The sequence below is a fragment of the Salvelinus namaycush genome, chromosome 32 (assembly GCF_016432855.1).
Source record: "Salvelinus namaycush isolate Seneca chromosome 32, SaNama_1.0, whole genome shotgun sequence".
NCBI lineage: Eukaryota > Metazoa > Chordata > Actinopteri > Salmoniformes > Salmonidae > Salvelinus > Salvelinus namaycush.
Window position 1 is genome coordinate 23,031,014 of NC_052338.1, and position 17,904 is coordinate 23,048,917.

The following is a 17,904-nucleotide window of genomic DNA, read 5'->3' on the forward strand; positions in this document are numbered from 1 at the left end:
AGGTATATAGTACACTGCAAATACTCTGTTTTCCCCATGATTAAATCTTTAAGCAACATCCATGATTAATTTCATTAACAGAAAAAAATATATGCAACTCCCATTGTCCTAAAATCAGATGATCTTATAAAAGGTATCTTTAACATAATGAGAGATGAATAATAGCATTTTCCAATCAAAAGCAACAACAGGGAAATTGATCTTAAGAACTAGGCCTATACTTATTCAAAGATATTTCTGTGTAAAAATATGTACAATTAAATGTTGGTAATGCAGCGCGACCTCAAGCTTTGAAAGTAAAGTGAATTGTAAACCAGATGATTGTGGAGACGTAGGAACAGGAAAAACTGAGGTGAGATTGAAATCTAACACGCACACACACACACACACACTCATTCGCACACACTCATGTGTTTCAAACACATTCCAGTCCTCTGATTACTGTAACATGCCTCTCTTGCATTTGTTACAACTGTAAATATCTCTGTATTTGTATATCTTTAAATAAAGTGAAAGTGTCCATTTAACGAGAAAATATCTAAAAATAAATATCCACAGTTTAGATTTTTTTTCTTTTGCAAGATTATTCATTTTTTTCTTCAAACTTTGTATGTGCAAGTTCTGTGCAATGTCAAACCCTCTACCCATCACAAAACAACAAAGATTTTACATTCATTACTTTTTCATTGTCACCTGATGGAATCAAGGAAACTCCAACTCCCAGCAGGCCATTCAACGTAGGCCACTATCTTAACATTCCAGAGTCAACGGCAAGAGGTTCAGGAAAACTTTCATACACTTCCTTGCATCTTAGAAACACTCAAGTTGCACTTCAAGTATTCAACAAGGTGTGGTTCTCTTAAAAACCTAACCAATACTATGCTTCTTTAGCTACGAGTACATGGTTGTTGTTTTTCTTTTTCATATAACTATGATACACATAGTAGGCTACATCCACCCAGGCAGTCTAAAAGTTCACCTGACCCCAGTCTTAACACTTCCACCCTTGCTTACTGAGGCAGAAAACATTATTGCAACGATTGACAGATTTGTCAAAACTTGATGCTCTCTTTGTTTTCACTTCAAGTTTGGTATAAATCTCCTCGACACTGAAAAGATTTCAGCTTATTGTTTTTCAGTTTTACACTTATTAATAAAGGTTAAATTACACTTGCACAAATCTACCTCTATGGATTAACATGTATCCTAAACAAGAGACGACAGAGCGATGTACTCTAACTGTTTAATATAATAAACACGTAGTAGAAGGAAGCCATATCTCGTATACGGTAAGTATTCCTGTAGAAACACAGCCAACCTGGATAGTTTTTGGGTAGTCCCAGCTCTAGAGAGCCCTAAGAAGGCTCTGGTTAAACCTCCTGGGACCTGTCACAGCAGAGACACATGTGCCTGTAAAGCCATAACCAGCATAGACGCTCAACGCAACAGACACACCAGCTGGACATTTAGCCCCAATGAGTTTTACAGTGGAGCTCTACTTCCTCCACTTGCTTCCACCCTCAGCCTACCATGTCTTCTATACAATAATTAAACTGAGCCCCCATTCCAGCTCAGGGTATACAATGCATTTGGAAAGTATTCTGACCATTTGACTTTTTCTACATTTTGTTGTTACACTCAATCTACACACAATACCCAACAATGACAAAGCAAAAACTGGTTTTTATACATTTTTGCAGATGTATTAAAAAAAAAAACCCGGAAATATCACGTTTACATAAGTATTCAGAACTTTTACTCAGTACTTTGTTGAAGCACCTTTGATAGCGATTACAGCCTCAAGTCTTCTTGGGTATGACGCTACAAGCTTGGCACACCTGTATTTGGGGAGTTTCTCCCATTCTTCTCTACAGATCCTCTCAAGCTCTGTCAGGTTGGATTGGGAGCGTCGCTGCACAGCTATTTTCAGGACTCTCCGGAGATGTTCAACCGGGTTCAAGTCCGGGCTCTGGCTACTTAAGGACATTCAGAGACTTGTCCTGAAGCCACTCCTGCATTGTCTTGGCTGTGTGCTTAGGGTCGTTGTCCTGTTGGAAGGTGAACCTTCGCCCCAGTCTGAGGTCCTGAGTGCTCTGGTGCAGATTTTCAACAAGGATCTCGCTATACTTTGCTCCGTTCATCTTTCCCTCTATCCTGACTAGTCTCGCAGTCCCTGCCTCTAAAAAACATCCCCACAGCATAATGCTGCAACCATAATTCTTCACTGTAGGGATGGTGCCAGGCTTCCACCAGGCGTGAGATTTGGCATTCAGGCCAAAGAAGTCAATCTTGGTTTCATCAGACCAGATAATCTTGTTTCTCATGGCCTGAGAATCCTTTAAGTGCCTTTTAGCAAACTCCAAGCAGGCTGTCATGTGCCTTTTACTGAGGAGTGGCTTCCATCTGGCCACTCTACCATAAAGGCCTGCTTGGTGGAGTGCTGCAGAGATGGTTGTCCTTCTGGAAGTTTCTCCCATCTCCGCAGAGGAACTCTGTCAGAATGACCATCGGGTCACTGCCCTTCTCCCCCAATTGCTCAGTTTGGCTGGGCGGCCAGCTCTGGGAAGAGTCTTGGTGGTTACAGACTCCTTCCATTTTAAGAGTGATGGAGGCCACTGTGTTCTTGGGGACCTTCAATGCTGCAGACATATTTTGGTACCCTTCCCCAGATCTGTGCCTCGACACAATCCTGTCTCGGAGCTCTACGGACAATTTGTTCAACCTCATGGCTTGGTTTTTGCTCTGACATGCACTGTCAACTGTAGGACCTTATATAGACAAGTGTGTGTCTTTCCAAATCATGTCCAATCAATTGAATTTACCACACGTGGACTCCAATCAAGTTGTAAAAACATCTCAAGGATTGTCAATGGAAACAGGATGCACCGGAGCTCAATTTCTAGTTTCATAGCAAAGGGTCTGAATACTTATGTAAATAAGGTATTTCTGTTTTTTATTTTTAATACATTTTCAAAAATGTCTAAACCTGTTTTCGGCTTTGTCATTATGGGGTATTTTGTGTAGATTGAGAAGGAAAAAATTCAATTTAATCCATTTTAGAATAAGGCGTAACAAAATGTGGAAAAACGGAAGGGGTCTGAATACTTTCCCAATACACTGTATGTAGGCCATGCAGAGCCAACATGGCTGGCGGGTTAGCATTTAGCTAGGGCTGCTTCAGAGAGCACAGCACAACTCGCCACATGGCCCAAACCATGCAGCAACCAGGTTTCTAAAATGTAAACAGACTACAAAAGTGAGAGGATATTACTCTTCTTTTAAGACCCATTACTTCTTTTTCATTCAGTTAGAAACTGAAAATAGAAGACCTATGTAGTAGGAAAAGAACCAACTTCAATTCCTGCACAGTTTAAGTTCTGCCTAGGGGCTCCTCCCCCAACCCTCCATCTAACCTCACTCCCACATTTGACAAACATCTAGCTAGTTTTAGTAACATCCTCAAAAAAAGGACAACAGCTGAAATTGTGCAGCGAGTGACACAATCCATTAACATTGCATTTGAAACAAGAGAAAGAAAAATAAGTAGTAGTAAAGGAAATTAAGCCCGAAATCTGTTTCTTCTCACTGAGACAGAAAACCTTCCAAGCTCCTTACAGCGCTCCTCAGCTTCTCTCCTTCGTTTGGTATGCACTCCTTCGTAACTCCAACGCAGCACTGAGATTCTTTCTCTTAAAGTGTTTCTGTTCTCCGTCAATGGTAATGCCCTTAAGGACGTGATCTCTGAAGGATTTATACTGAAAGGTGGAAAATAGGATCCTTAGTATAAATTACTAGAGAGGATAAAGATATCTACGTGTAGATATAGTGTAACTGGTCTTATGACAACTTAGTATGTGCTAAAATAAAATAAATAAGAGAACTATTTACCAAACAATGCCTTCTTTCGCTCCTCACTTTGGAGATGCTCTCCTAACCAAGAAATCACCTCCTTATACCTGTGCCGTTTCCTCTTAAAGCCACTAAAAACCTTTAAAGTCCAAAAAGTAAAACATCAACCCTGTAAATTATACCGGGCCTGGCCACATTTGGTGATTACAATGTCCTTCTGCAATATCATGTCAAAAATATATAGAGTAAAATAAACTAAATAAAATGTTCAATCAAAAGGAAGAGCAATTTTCAGTATTTTCAAATGATTCACTTATTAGAAGAATAAAATATCTCTTAAACTATTTTTGTCTTGACCCATGATTGGAAGTGCAAGAGTGAAGTGCATGTCTTTTCGAGAGATCCCAGTTCAGCGTGTGAACGACGGTCGGTCGCGTGTGTATCCATTGTCCCCTGATCTGTCCTATCCAGTCGGACCGCCTTGATGGCGGCTCCTGGTGGCCCTGAGAGGGAGAGATGATTGTCCTCTCCTCGCCACACCACAGTCCTGAGACCGCGACACGAGAGAGGCCCCATATTAAATGAAAAAAGTACAAATTAAACCTTAAAACATCCTGGCCCATGTGTCTCAGAGAAAGAGCAGGTCGGTCAAGCCCATGCCATGCAGCACAGTCTTGGGTGGCGGAAAAGGGAATGTCAGTTTTTATTTTCATCGTTTGTTGATGTCGTTTGCATTGCTATGGTAACAGTAACCCCCCATCACAGAGTGGATTCGCACTCCACTTTACACGTAGTGGTGGCGGCGCCTTTCTTGGTCAGTTTTAGAACACTGGGTTTCTCTGTGCCGCTGCTTTCAGAGGAGGGCCCTGTTAAAGCTTTCTGCTCACCCTTGGCCTCCGCATCGCCGTGGCTCGGGTAGATGACCAGGAACCAGGCGGTGAGGAAACCCAGGAAGGAGCCACCGGACGCCACCATAGGGATGACCCGCACACTACCCGTGGCGTCCACTGCAGCGCCCAGCGCCGATGCCACCAGGATCTGGGAGATGTACACCTGGCATGACAGGATGGCACAGTCGATGCCGAAGCCACGCTTGGAGTTCCCTGGGCTGTGGTGGATGTACTGGGAGAGGGGGAAAGGGGGGAAGAGAGAGGGGAAAGGAGGGAAGAGACATGGTATCAAATAATTGCCAAGTTGTCATTGTAAAATACAAGGTTTTTTTAACTGACTGACTTGTAAATGGTTAAATAAATTATAAAACATTCTTTAGAGATTTGTATATAATGGAGCTATGATATTAACCTGTATAACCTGTTCTGGCATGTTCTGATGGAATCTGGCCTTGAAATGCTCTATTAGTCTTGGCATAGTGACATTAAGGTTTACGTTTCTGGATCTTTTTATGGCTTGACACCACAGCATACAGCCTGGAGGTTATCATAACAGTCAGCAGATTAAGCATTACCACTGTCTGTTGGCATCTTCAAATCTGTCCTCTTGGATATGGGCCTGCAATAACGTCCTTCAGCAGATGTTACCTCTAATGTCTAGTGTATGTGATTTAAAGTGTATCTAATGAGACATCAACTACGTATGTATACTAAACAACATCTTGGAACATGTGGTTTAAAAAAATCTTGACGCCAATTGTTGTATGGATTGCTGCCAATGATTTGATTAACCTGATTTTAATTCACACTGTGTGAAAAGTGAATAGCATTTCTTCTGAACATCATCTGTTATATAATTGATCCAGTCTACTAACTAACCTGTTATATCAGTGTGTAACTAACGAACTAACTCACCTGTTATATCAGTGTGTTACTAACTAACCTGTTATATCAGTGTGTTACTAACTAACTAACTAATTAACTAACCTGTTATATCAGTGTGTTACTAGCTAACATATTATATCCGTGTGTTACTAACTAACTAACCTCGTATATCAGTGTGTTACTAACTAACTAACCTGTTATATCAGTGTGTTACTAACTAACCTGTTATATCAATGTGTAACTAACTAACTAACTAACCTGTTATAGCAATGTGTAACTAACTAACCTGTTATATCAGTGTGCAACTAACTAACTAACCTGTTATATCAGTGTGTAACTAACTAACCTGTTATATCAGTGTGTAACTAACTAACCTGTTATATCAGTGTGCCGCTAACTAACCTGTTATATCAGTGTGCAGCTAACTAACCTGTTATATCAGTGTGTAACTAACTAACTAACCTGTTATATCAGTGTGTAACTAACTAACCTGTTATATCAGTGTGTACTAACTAACCTGTTATATCAGTGTGTAACTAACTAACTAGTTATATCAGTGTGCAACTAACTAACTAGTTATATCAGTGTGCAACTAACTAACCTGTTATATCAGTGTGTAACTAACTAACTAGTTATATCAGTGTGCAACTAACTAACTAGTTATATCAGTGTGCAACTAACTAACTAGTTATATCAGTGTGCAACTAACTAACTAACCTGTTATATCAGTGTGCAACTAACTAACGAACCTGTTATATCAGTGTGTAACTAACAAACCTGTTATATCAGTGTGTAACTAACTAACCTGTTATATCAGTGTGTACTAACTAACCTGTTATCTCAGTGTGTTACTAACTAACTAGTTATATCAGTGTGTAACTAACCAACTAACCTGTTATATCAGTGTGTAACTAACAAACCTGTTATATCAGTGTGCAAATAACTAACCTGTTATATCAGTGTGTAATTAACTAACCTGTTATATCAGTGTGTAACTAACTAACCTGTTATATCAGTGTGTAACTAATTAACCTGTTATATCAGTGTGTAACTAATTAACCTGTTATATCAGTGTGTAACTAATTAACCTGTTATATCAGTGTGCAACTAACTAACCTGTTATATCAGTGTGTAATTAACTAACCTGTTATATCAGTGTGTAACTAATTAACCTGTTATATCAGTGTGTAACTAATTAACCTGTTATATCAGTGTGCAACTAAGTAACTAACTAACCTGTTATATCAGTGTATACTAACTAACCTGTTATATCAGTGTGTAACTAACTAACCTGTTATATCAGTGTGTAACTAACTAACCTGTTATATCAGTGTGTAATTAACTGACCTGTTATATCAGTGTGTAACTAACTAACCTTTTATAGCAGTGTGTAATTAACTAACCTGTTATATCAGTGTGTAACTAATTAACCTGTTATATCAGTGTGTAACTAATTAACCTGCTATATCAGTGTGCAACTAAGTAACTAACTAACCTGTTATATCAGTGTGTAATTAACTAACCTGTTATATCAGTGTGTAACTAATTAACCTGTTATATCAGTGTGTAACTAATTAACCTGTTATATCAGTGTGCAACTAAGTAACTAACTAACCTGTTATCAGTGTATACTAACTAACCTGTTATATCAGTGTGTAACTAATTAACCTGTTATATCAGTGTGCAACTAAGTAACTAACTAACCTGTTATATCAGTGTATACTAACTAACCTGTTATATCAGTGTGTAACTAATTGACCTGTTATATCAGTGTGCAACTAAGTAACTAACTAACCTGTTATATCAGTGTATACTAACTAACCTGTTATATCAGTGTGTACTAATTAACCTGTTATATCAGTGTGTACTAATTAACTGTTATATCAGTGTGTACTAATTAACCTGTTATATCAGTGTGCAACTAAGTAACTAACTAACCTGTTATATCAGTGTGTAACTAGTATAGATCCTTACCTCTTTCATCTCATGGTATTGTCCCAGGAGTACTAACTAGTATAGATCCTTACCTCTTTCATCTCATGGTATTGTCCCAGGAGTACTAACTAGTATAGATCCTTACCTCTTTCATCTCATGGTATTGTCCCAGGAGTACTAACTAGTATAGATCCTTACCTCTTTCATTTCATGGTATTGTCCCAGGAGTACTAACTAGTATAGATCCTTACCTCTTTCATCTCATGGTATTGTCCCAGGAGGGCATAAGGGCAGTAGGAGATGCTCATGGAGATGATGCCCATGCTGCTGATCATCACCATGGAGACATAGACGTTGGGGAAGATGGCCATGATGGCCGTACCGATGGAGAAGCCCAGCGTACCCAGGACGTAGATAACCTTGATGCTCAGGTCAAAGTTGTCCAGGTACTTCTGCAGTAAGGCTGAAATAATACAATATAATAGTTTATAAAATGATTTGGCCTCCCTTTGTTTATAAAGCCCTTTTTACATCAGCAGTTGTCACAAAGTGCTTTAAAGATACTTAGCCTAAACCCACAAAGAGCAAGCAATGCAGATCAGAAGCACAGTGGCCAAGGCCTGAACCTACAAAGACGCCTAGATTTCATATGGCCTCGTATAAAAGTTGGTTTAGTTACAAGAGAGGTGACTCCTGTAAGTCTTATCCACACTGTGGGTCAACTAGACGACATTCACCATGATTAAGTGACCAGCAATTAGTACAGATTTCCTCTTGTGACTTACGCTGGGTGTTTAGGTGCTGGGTTGCTGTACAGTTCTTTGTGAATAGTCCAATTATAAAAAGCACTACAATTTCTTTTGACTGATTGAGTGACTATATCACTTGCACAGATCATCTCAGTTCACTGTCATAGTCTAACCGTCCAGCATGCGAACAGAGCGACAGATAGCACATCGGCTGCAGACTGAGCACATTGTTTAGAAAGTACTTTATGGCTGCCTCAGAGCACACAGACCTGCACAAGCCTGTGTCTGGGCCCTGTGCGCTCAGCATGGTCTCAGACTAGACGCAACATAGTAGAAGTTAATCCAGGACACTCAACTTGGTATGATATGTTACGTTTGGTATGGTTATATAAGACAGGTGGCTACTTAAGGAAAAAAACAAAGTAGTGTGGGTGGGCGTATAACGCGAACGTCTAGCAACCCAAAGGTTGCGAGTTCGAATCTCATCACGGACAACTTTAGCATTTGCGCTAATTAGCTACTTTGCAACTACTTACCGTGTTTTAGCTAACCCTTCCCCTAACCTTAACCCTTCAACCTAACTCCTGAACTTAACCCTAACCTTAACCCTAAACCCTAGCTAACGTTAACCAGCTAGCTAACGTTAGCCACCTAGCTCAAATTCATAACATACTGTAGTTTTTGCAAATTTGTAACATATTATACATTTAGCAAATTCGGAACGCTTACCATACGAAATGTAGCATATCATAGTAAATGGAGTGTCTCAGATTTACATACAGAATAAAACGAAATGCTCTGAGACCAGGTTGGTGTGCTCAGTCATTGGTCACTTAGTTAATTCGTCTATCCTTCCATTCATCCATCCATTTATTCTACTCAATGACTGGTCAGTGACCTGAGCAGGAGGCAGCGGTCAAGGCATAGATGACCAGCCCCCAGCAGCCCATCTGAACTCCTTTGTGGTAGTTCTGCAGTTCCGTGGAGTTAGCGGGTGCCTGGAGAGAGGAGGGAAAACAACAGCTTTAGTTAGGGATAGAGAATGGGGGGCCGGTATCCCAGAGGTTAGAGAGAGGCGGGCCAGAAACCAGAGGGTATCCGGTTCAAATCCCAGGTCAGCAACAAAAATCTGGTGGGGAGTGAACTGGCAACCGGAGATTGAGTTCGTGTGATTAATAGTTTTTTATTTGCAGAAGACATAAAAAAAAGACATGTACATTTATGTCCAAATAAATACTTTGCCCACATAAATACAACAGGCTATATAATAACGTGGCATATTGGTCCTTGGCGTCCCAGTAGCCTTACCGTGGGGTCGCCGTGGTAGATGACCTGGCCCATGAAGTCAGTGTAGAAGACGGCCTCAGCGATGATGGAGAACCAGGTGAGGAGATGACAGACACAGAGCCTCATCAGCTCTGGAGGCATCTTCAGCATGGACAGCCACAGCAGCCTGACCGTGGTCTCCGTCTCCCCCTCCTCACTCTCTGTGTCCCCGCTGGAGTTGGTGTTGCCCGACTGGTGGCGCGCTCTGGGGTTCTGCTGTTTCCTCTTCTGTCTCCGCTGCACCTCGTAGATGTCGTTCAAGCTGCGCGAGGGCTTGATGAGTAGCGCGGCGTTGGCTCGCCGGTAGCGGTAGCGGTGGGAGCCCACGCGGCCGTAGTAGGAGAAAGTGCAGGACGGCTGGCGGTAGAAGATGTGTCGGCGGTGCCGCATGGAAGCGTTTGTGCTGGCCGAGTTCTTCATGACCATGTGGGCATGCCCGTTGGCGCCCTGGCCCAAGCCGTTGGCATGCGCCCGGCCGTTTGGCGTCTTCTGCTCGTTGAGCTGGTTGTTGAGAAGCGCCTCTTCCCCGTCGCGGTCCTGCTCCTGCAGGAACTGGGACAGCCGGCAGATCTTTTTGGAGGTTTTGAGGAGGTCCTGGCTGCCTGTGCTGCTGCTGCGGCGTGGTGGAGAGCCATGGTAGGACGACAGGCGATCAGCGAAGATGGAGGGCTCGATGTGAAGCAGGGACAGAGCGTCGTGGTCCAGGTGATCCAGTGTGGCGTCGGCCATTTGCAGCACTGAGTCCGACTTGGACCTCACCATCTCCACATCCAGGAAGTCCATGTCCATGTCGCGCAATGAGCACCCATCCTCTTCCCCATCACCATCCCTGTAGAACTCATAACGGTCGTAACGATCACAAGGGTCGTAGATGTCGTCCTCTCCGATGAGCTCCATGTGGGGGGTGTTGTGGCCATGAAGCTTCCCCAGGGAGCAGTTGACCTTGTGGGCCGTGGAAGAAGCGGCGTCGGCCTCCTCGTCCAGCCGGTCCTGCTGGGGGCTGTACCGCTGCTCTTCGATGCTGAACAGATGCAGCGCCACAGAGATAGTGAACAAGATGGCGGCGAAGAAGAAGAGGATCTGCTCCTGGGACTTGAAGATTGAGCCCAGGAATGTGTGGGTCCAGTCCAGACCGCCTAGCGCGTAGCCCACCGCTCCCCCACAACCTGGCCCAGGCACACACATGCAAAATACACAAACACACAATTAGCATCTCTAATAACACAACATAGCATGGATCTCTGTTTCAGCTGAATTTCCTGTTTGAGAATATTCAATTTCTTAAAACTTTCACAGACATAGGTATGGGCATGGAAACATCCTGAAATACAAGGTGAGTGCTACTAAGACGTGTGCTGTACCAGAGGAGAAGGCGTGGATGTTGAGGGCCATGTCTTGTTCTTCAGTGTCTGCTACATCTAGTAGGTAGGCCCTTATGGGACCCTCCGTTGCGTCTGCACTGAAGTCCAGCACTACTACACCGAGCACCGTCAGAACAATCCCTATGGGCTGGTTATTTGGCACGTCACCGACGGCAAGTCCTGGAACACAACCAGAGACAGAGTTAGTATCCTAGCTGGTACAACACCTTCAGAAAACCATAGGCCTAATTCACAGATAGAAAGTTTGCCACAGAGACCACATCCTGCCAATCCAGTATACATATTGATAAGCTATATCCATCCTAGTTACTTTGCAGCTCTGCAACTATGAGAACACAGCTGGATCGAGATATTCACATGTGAATCAATACCCGAATAGTAGGTTACAATCATGGCATGCAACTGCCTTCTAACACACACACACACACACACACACACACACACACACACACACACACACACACACACACACACACACACACACACACACACACACACACACACACACACACACACTAGGTCAATCGTAGCCGTATATGGTATATTCCACCTCAAAGGCCAGGAAGAACACAATAAGTTTGATTGGATGATTACCCTCAGGGCTACAGCGAATATCTAGATTGTCGCTGTGTGATGAAAACCTAACTCAATTTTTGCCAATTTTCATATTTTTACATGTATTGAAAGCAGTAACCCCCTCAACATACTCTCAACATTTCATGACTAGAACCAAGAAAATGTTTTCAAAATAGCTTCTGAACTTTTGAAAATTGTATGTTCGTTAACGGTAAAATATGGCAGTTTTTTCCCCTTCATTTCCTGAAAAGTTTCTGTTTTGTAGATAAGAGGTTTTCATCCAACAGCGACAATATGATACCTCGTCAGTGTATACTATTTAAAGAGGCTCCTGCCCTGGTTCACTCCAATGCAGAGTTATCAGTACAAGTGTCACGCGTGAATCTAATTTATCAAAATATCCTCTAAAAATAAACACTAGCCAGAAACATTGTGCTTCACTGGTGTAAAACATTGTCCCTGTAATGTAAGTGTCATTAGTGTCATTGCAAATCTGGCCTACTGTGAATTATTTCACTGGGAATCGAAACTCTTAGTTGTAAACTCCCATTTACTACTTCCATCATAACATTGAGCCCAGAGGAACTCCCCATTGCCAGGACACAACAACAAACAAGTCATTATTCCAACTTTCTCATTAAAGGGACAACGCTCTTTAGAAAATATTTAACCAATTAACAACGACCAGAGGAAGAGAAGTGTAAAAGTTGAAAAAAAAAAAGACTTGTAGTACTGAAGTCTGTACTGTCTGAGCCTGTGTGTAGTCAGTCAGTGTGTACGTAGTAAGCAAAGACTTTGTTCCTGACAATGGAGTGGCTGACGGGCCGACGAGCAGCGTGCTAGCGCTGGAGACAGGAAGCGGCTCCAGCTAGGCAATGAAAGGTAAGAAAGGGGGCACAACAGGAAACGTTTCCCTGTGAACTGGTTCCTAGTCCTTTCCCATGTCACAGAGACTGACAGGGTTCACACACACCGTTCGGCCCAGCAGGTCAGCATACACCGGAGTCTGTAGCCTATGACCCACAGCACTGGGACCTGAGCTGGGGGTGATGACGCACAAATAGCCGCTCTGTTAGGGCTATAGTGAGGGCACTGCTCCCTTCCATTACTACCAGACTCTTCAGTCCTAATTGGTTGACTGTCCTGAAGCCGGCAGCAAATCAACTCTATGGGATATCTATTGATCTTCCCCTCTGCTGTGCCTTTCAAGCACGGAGCAAACTGGAACCCTTCTCCCTCTTCCGCCTGCACAGATAGTGGCACTTAGGATCACTTCCACTGATAATAATAATGAGTAGCCAGTAGGTTAATGTAGGATGTGAAACTCCTGATAGAAGTGGAACTTGATGTGTGTGTATGTGTGTGTATGTGTATGTGTATGTGTATGTGTATGTGTGTGTGTGTGTGTGTGTGTGTGTGTGTTGCATTAGAACACAGTTGAAGTTATAGAACCAGGCTATCTTTTTACTCTGGTTTCAAAACTCAGGAGAACCACATTAGTGAGACACAGCCAGAGATCATTTTGAATTCAATATGCTTCATATCACAACTCACACTTCAGAAGACTGCTTATTAGGTGAGGCTAAAAGATTGACTGACTGGCTGACTGACTGATTGACCGGCTGGCTGGCTGGCCGGCTGACTGGCTGACATCATGGATAACAACAGAGGAGGTCATTAGCCTATTCTGTGAACTCAATCACTTTCCTGTCACACACACAGGCAACAAGAGTTTAAACCGTCAGATAGGACTTGACGGTTAATTAGAGATGGTTTTAGAAGGTATTGTATCTCAGTTGGTGTGTATGTGTGGGTGGGTGTGTGCCTGTCATGTCTTTCAACTCCCGGAGGTTGTCAGACTACAAGTCTATAGGGTTAGTGTGAATTCATGTCCCGAATAGAGGATGTGGCTGTGTAGCGGGGTCTCAGATGGCGTCAGCGTTCTCTGCTCCAGCAGGTGACTGCCAGTGCTCCTGTAAAGTGAGGCCTTTCCTCTCAAAAAAAAAAAAAATTCAACACAATTACTCCCATTGGGTAAAAACAGCAAATGCAGCTGAGGATGGTTGCATCTAATAACCTAACTTCTCTAAACTGGCAAGCTGCCCAACTGAATAGATTTGATCAATAATTTATGTTTTAACGATCAATTGGTTAAACTTTTGACCTTAACCTATAGTGACAATGTAACAATGTAGTAACAATGTTGGTTATTGAATTCCTGGTGGAGTACACAGCAGCTCTTTCTACAGGCCTCGTCTCTCCTGCCCCCCCCCCCCCCCCCCCCCCCCCACCTACACCCCCCCAACTCCCAGTCTCACCTATGAGTGACCCGTTGAGGAAGAGTGCTACTCCAAACAACACCCCCACACACAGGGCCAGGATGAAAGGGCGTCGCCGGCCCCATTTCAGGGTGCAGCGATCGCTGGCTGAGCCAATCAGAGGTGTGAAGATCAGACCCAGGATGGGGCTCAGGAACCACGTCAGACTGTAATACTGTTCTGGAAGACCTGGAGATAGACAGGAAGGAAACAAGGGGTATAAGGTTATGGTTTATCATAATCATCATCATCCAAACAGGCAGCACTTTGGAACTAGTGGTTAGAGCGTTGGACTAGTAACCGAAATGTTGCAAGTTGAAATCCCTGAGCTGACAATGTACAAATCTGTCGTTCTGCCCCTGAACAGGCAGTTAACCCACTGTTCCTAGGCCGTCATTGAAAATAAGAATTTGTTCTTAACTGACTTGCCTAGTTAAATAAAGGTAAAAAAAAATAAAAAATAGAAATAGGATCACTGTTCTGGAGGACTTGAACACAGGATCAAAAAATAGAACATGTACTTTACGGGCTAGTATACCAGACTAAAACCACACCCAATGGAGATTCTCTACTGGACTGCATGTACACTATATACACATGAAAGTATGTGGACACCCCTTCAAAATAGTGGATTTGGCTATTTCACCCACACCCGTTGCTGACAGGTGTATAAAATCGAGCAAACAGCCATGCAATCTCCATAGACAAACATTGGCAGTAGAATGGCCTCACTGAGGAACTCAGTGACTTTCAATGTGGCACCGTCATAAGATGCCACCTTTCAAACAAGTCACTTCGTCAAATTTCTGCCCTGCTAGAGCAGCCCCGGTCAACTGTAAGTGCTGTTATTGTGAAGTGGAAATGTCTAGGAGCAACAACGGCTCAGCCCCGAAGTGGTAGGCCACACAAGCTCACAGAACAGGACCGCCGTGTGCTTAAAGCACGTAGCGCGTAAAAATCATCTGTCCTTGGTTGCAACACTCACTACCGAATTCCAAACTGCTTCTGGAAGCAAGGTCAGTACAAAAACTTTTTCTTCGGGAACTTCATGAAATGGGTTTCCATGGCCGAGCAGCTGCACACAAGCTTAAGATCACCATGCACAATGCCAAGCGTCGGCTGGAGTGGTGAAAAGCTCGCCGCCATTGGACTCTGGAGCAGTGGAAATGCGTTCTCTGGAGTGATGAATCACGCTTCACCATCTGGCAGTCCGATGGATGAATCTGTGTTTGGCAGATGCCAGGAGAACAATACCTGCCTCAATGCATAGTGCCAACAGTTTGGTGGAGGAGGAATAATGGTCTGGGGCTATTTTTCGTGGTTCATGCTAGGCCCCTTGGTTCCAATTAAGGGAAATCTTAATGCTACAGCATACAATTCGATTCTGTGCTTCCAATTTTGTGGCTACAGTTTGGGGAAGGCCCTTTCCTGTTTCAGCATGACAATGCCCCCGTGCACAAAGCAAGGTCCATAAAGAAATGGTTTTTCAAGATGGTTGTGAAAGAACTTGACTGGCCTGCACAGAGCACTGACCTCAAGCCCATCTAACACCTTTGGGATGAATTGGAACTCAGACTGCGAGCCAGGCCTAAGCGCCCAACATCAGTGCCCGACCTCACTAATGCTCTTGTTGCTGAATGGAAGCAAGTCCCCACAGCAATGTTCCAACATCTAGTGCAGTGGTTCTCAATCCTGGTCCTGGTGACCCAAAGGGGTGCACATTTTTGTTTTTGCCCTAACACTACACACCTGATTCAAATCATCAAAGCCTTTTGATGAGTTGATCATTTTAATCAGCTGTGTAGTGTTAGGGCAAAAACAAAAAATGTGCACCCCTTTGGGTCCCCAGGACCAGGATTGAGAACCAGTGATCTAGTGGAAAGCCTTCCCAGAAAAGTGGAGGCGGTTCTCGCAGCAAATGGGGGACCAACTCCATATTAATGAGATGTTCAACGAGCAGGTGTCCACATACCTTTGGTCATGTAGTGTACTTTTTAGTCCAAGACTAGGCTCAGTCAGTGTTGGGAAACAGGCCTAGATTAACTTTTTGTGACAGTGTGAACTGTTTGTGACCATATTGACCTAGACTAGGGGACCTAGGCTATGGTCTAACCAGAAGAGAGAAGGAGAAACCCAAACAGGTGTAATATTTGGCACCGTGTGGACACACATGAGTGGGGACAACATCAGGCTGGTATAGCCTTACCTCAGACCAGGAAGGCTTGAAGCAAGCTTGGCCTTTATACCCAGACTGATTTTATTCCTTTTTCTGAATTCCAATAGGCTCCAATAAGAAGCTAACAGTAAATAAAGCTATTTGGTACACAGTCCAGTGCAGCCCAGTTGTACTTGTAGTAATCCTGATCCTCTCTGTGTGGCTGGCTATGCTGGCAGACTTCCCTCCGGCTGGCTCTGACCAGCCCAGCCACAATACACCTTTCATTGTTAGGGGGGGAACAGTGTGTGTTTGTTTCCTGCTGCTCTGAGAGAGGTGACCTATATATGAGAGAGGGCAGGCCTCTGACATGTGCCCACGTCTGGCTCTGGGAAGCAGCCAATACACAGTACAGTACTATACAGTAAACTGATAGAATCAGCTGAGCAGGGTTGTGAGAGAAACATGGCGGAATGAGATCAGCAGTTTTACACGAATGTGTGTGTGAAATAAGTGTTGTGTGTGTGTCTTCGATCATAGCAGTGTGTATACTTTTGAACCCAGTCATTAGCCGTATATGGAGCTCAGGTCATGAGAATAAATCCACACAAACATAGATACTGGTGAGAGGCTGTCTCTAGGTGAAATGAGGTAGAGGTCATATGATAATAAGGATCATCAGGGCTGTGAAGCTCTCATCCCTCGATTACACACGCATGTTAAATGCACATACACACAGGCACGCACACAGTACAGGCCTAATGATAATATCACAATTGTAAAAGACAATAACATAATAATAAATTAATACAACCACAGGCAAATGATCAAATAAGGAAATAGGCTTTTCAACATTATCCTCAAGATACCTAAAAGGGATACTTCAGGATTTAGGAAATGAATCCCGTTTATCTACTTCCCCAGAGTCAGATTAACTCATGGATACCATTTTTATGTCTCTGCATCCAGTATTAAGGAAGTTAGAGGTAGTTCCGCAAGCCAATGCTAACTTGCGTTTGCAGAACTAGCATGCTAGCAGTTATAATAGACTTCCAGTCATTGTACTAACGCTGGTTAAAAAACTTCCTTTAAACTGCGTACAGAGACATCCAAATGGTATCCATGAGTTCATCCGACTCTGGGGAAGTAGATAAAGGGCTTCATTGACAAAATCCTGATGTATCACTTTAAGATACCCAAGATTACCCTCTCTTCTCACAATTAGCCCAGGGACTACAGATAAAAAGCTGGTGCAATGGCATTGTGTACATGGTCCCTTACAAATAAACAAATAAAATAAAAATACAGGGGATTACAGGTTATAGCTCCAAATGATTCCACACTTCGAAATTCCTCAAGTCCTGTCACCTCAGTCCAGACACACAAACACATATTACGTAACCCCTAAACAGCACGTAGCTGGTGATTAAGGTTATGTAAAAGGGGAAGACATTGGGGGCGTCTTAAAGGAGGTGAAGTCAGACTGATGGACACAACCCAAGAACCTGTGATCCACATTCAAACACACAGTCAGTAACACTGAATATGAACGGACTAAACCTCAGCAAAGCCAATTATACCCATTAGACACTGTCATATGTATAGACACCTTTCAGACACCTTTCACCTTCAGTCTTGTTGTTGTTTTTGCACAATTCACACACCCCTAGTCAGGCTATGCATGCCATACTCATAGTCAATTTGCTTCACATACTCTTTTCATTGGTCACACCATTGTAATTATCCAATAAAACAACAGGTAAATCAATGAAGACAGAAAAAAGCCTAGCCTCAGGCCATATTTCCATAGGAAACCAATGAACTGAATGGAGGGGCCAT

General features: G+C 43.1%; 1 protein-coding gene across 1 annotated transcript; it reads right to left on the reverse strand.

Moving 5' to 3' along the window:
* Positions 1-3,046: 3,046 nt before the first annotated feature.
* LOC120027060 (solute carrier family 45 member 4-like) lies at positions 3,047-15,892 on the reverse strand. The gene is made up of 7 exons (XM_038971905.1): positions 15,883-15,892; positions 13,911-14,099; positions 10,996-11,175; positions 9,617-10,800; positions 9,207-9,306; positions 7,811-8,022; positions 3,047-4,971 (listed from the first exon to the last, which is right to left on the reverse strand). Exons 1-7 carry the CDS (start codon positions 15,890-15,892, stop codon positions 4,609-4,611), a joined length of 2,238 nt encoding a protein of 745 aa, XP_038827833.1. The 3' UTR covers positions 3,047-4,608.
* Positions 15,893-17,904: the final 2,012 nt, after the last annotated feature.

Coding starts and splice junctions, on each gene's coding strand:
- LOC120027060 (XM_038971905.1), bottom strand. Junction 11,176..13,910: donor CCTCAACGGGTCACTCATAG/GTGAGACTGGGA, acceptor GTTGTGTTCCAG/GACTTGCCGTCGGTGACGTG. Junction 8,023..9,206: donor GACCGCTGCCTCCTGCTCAG/GTCACTGACCAG, acceptor GTATTATTTCAG/CCTTACTGCAGAAGTACCTG.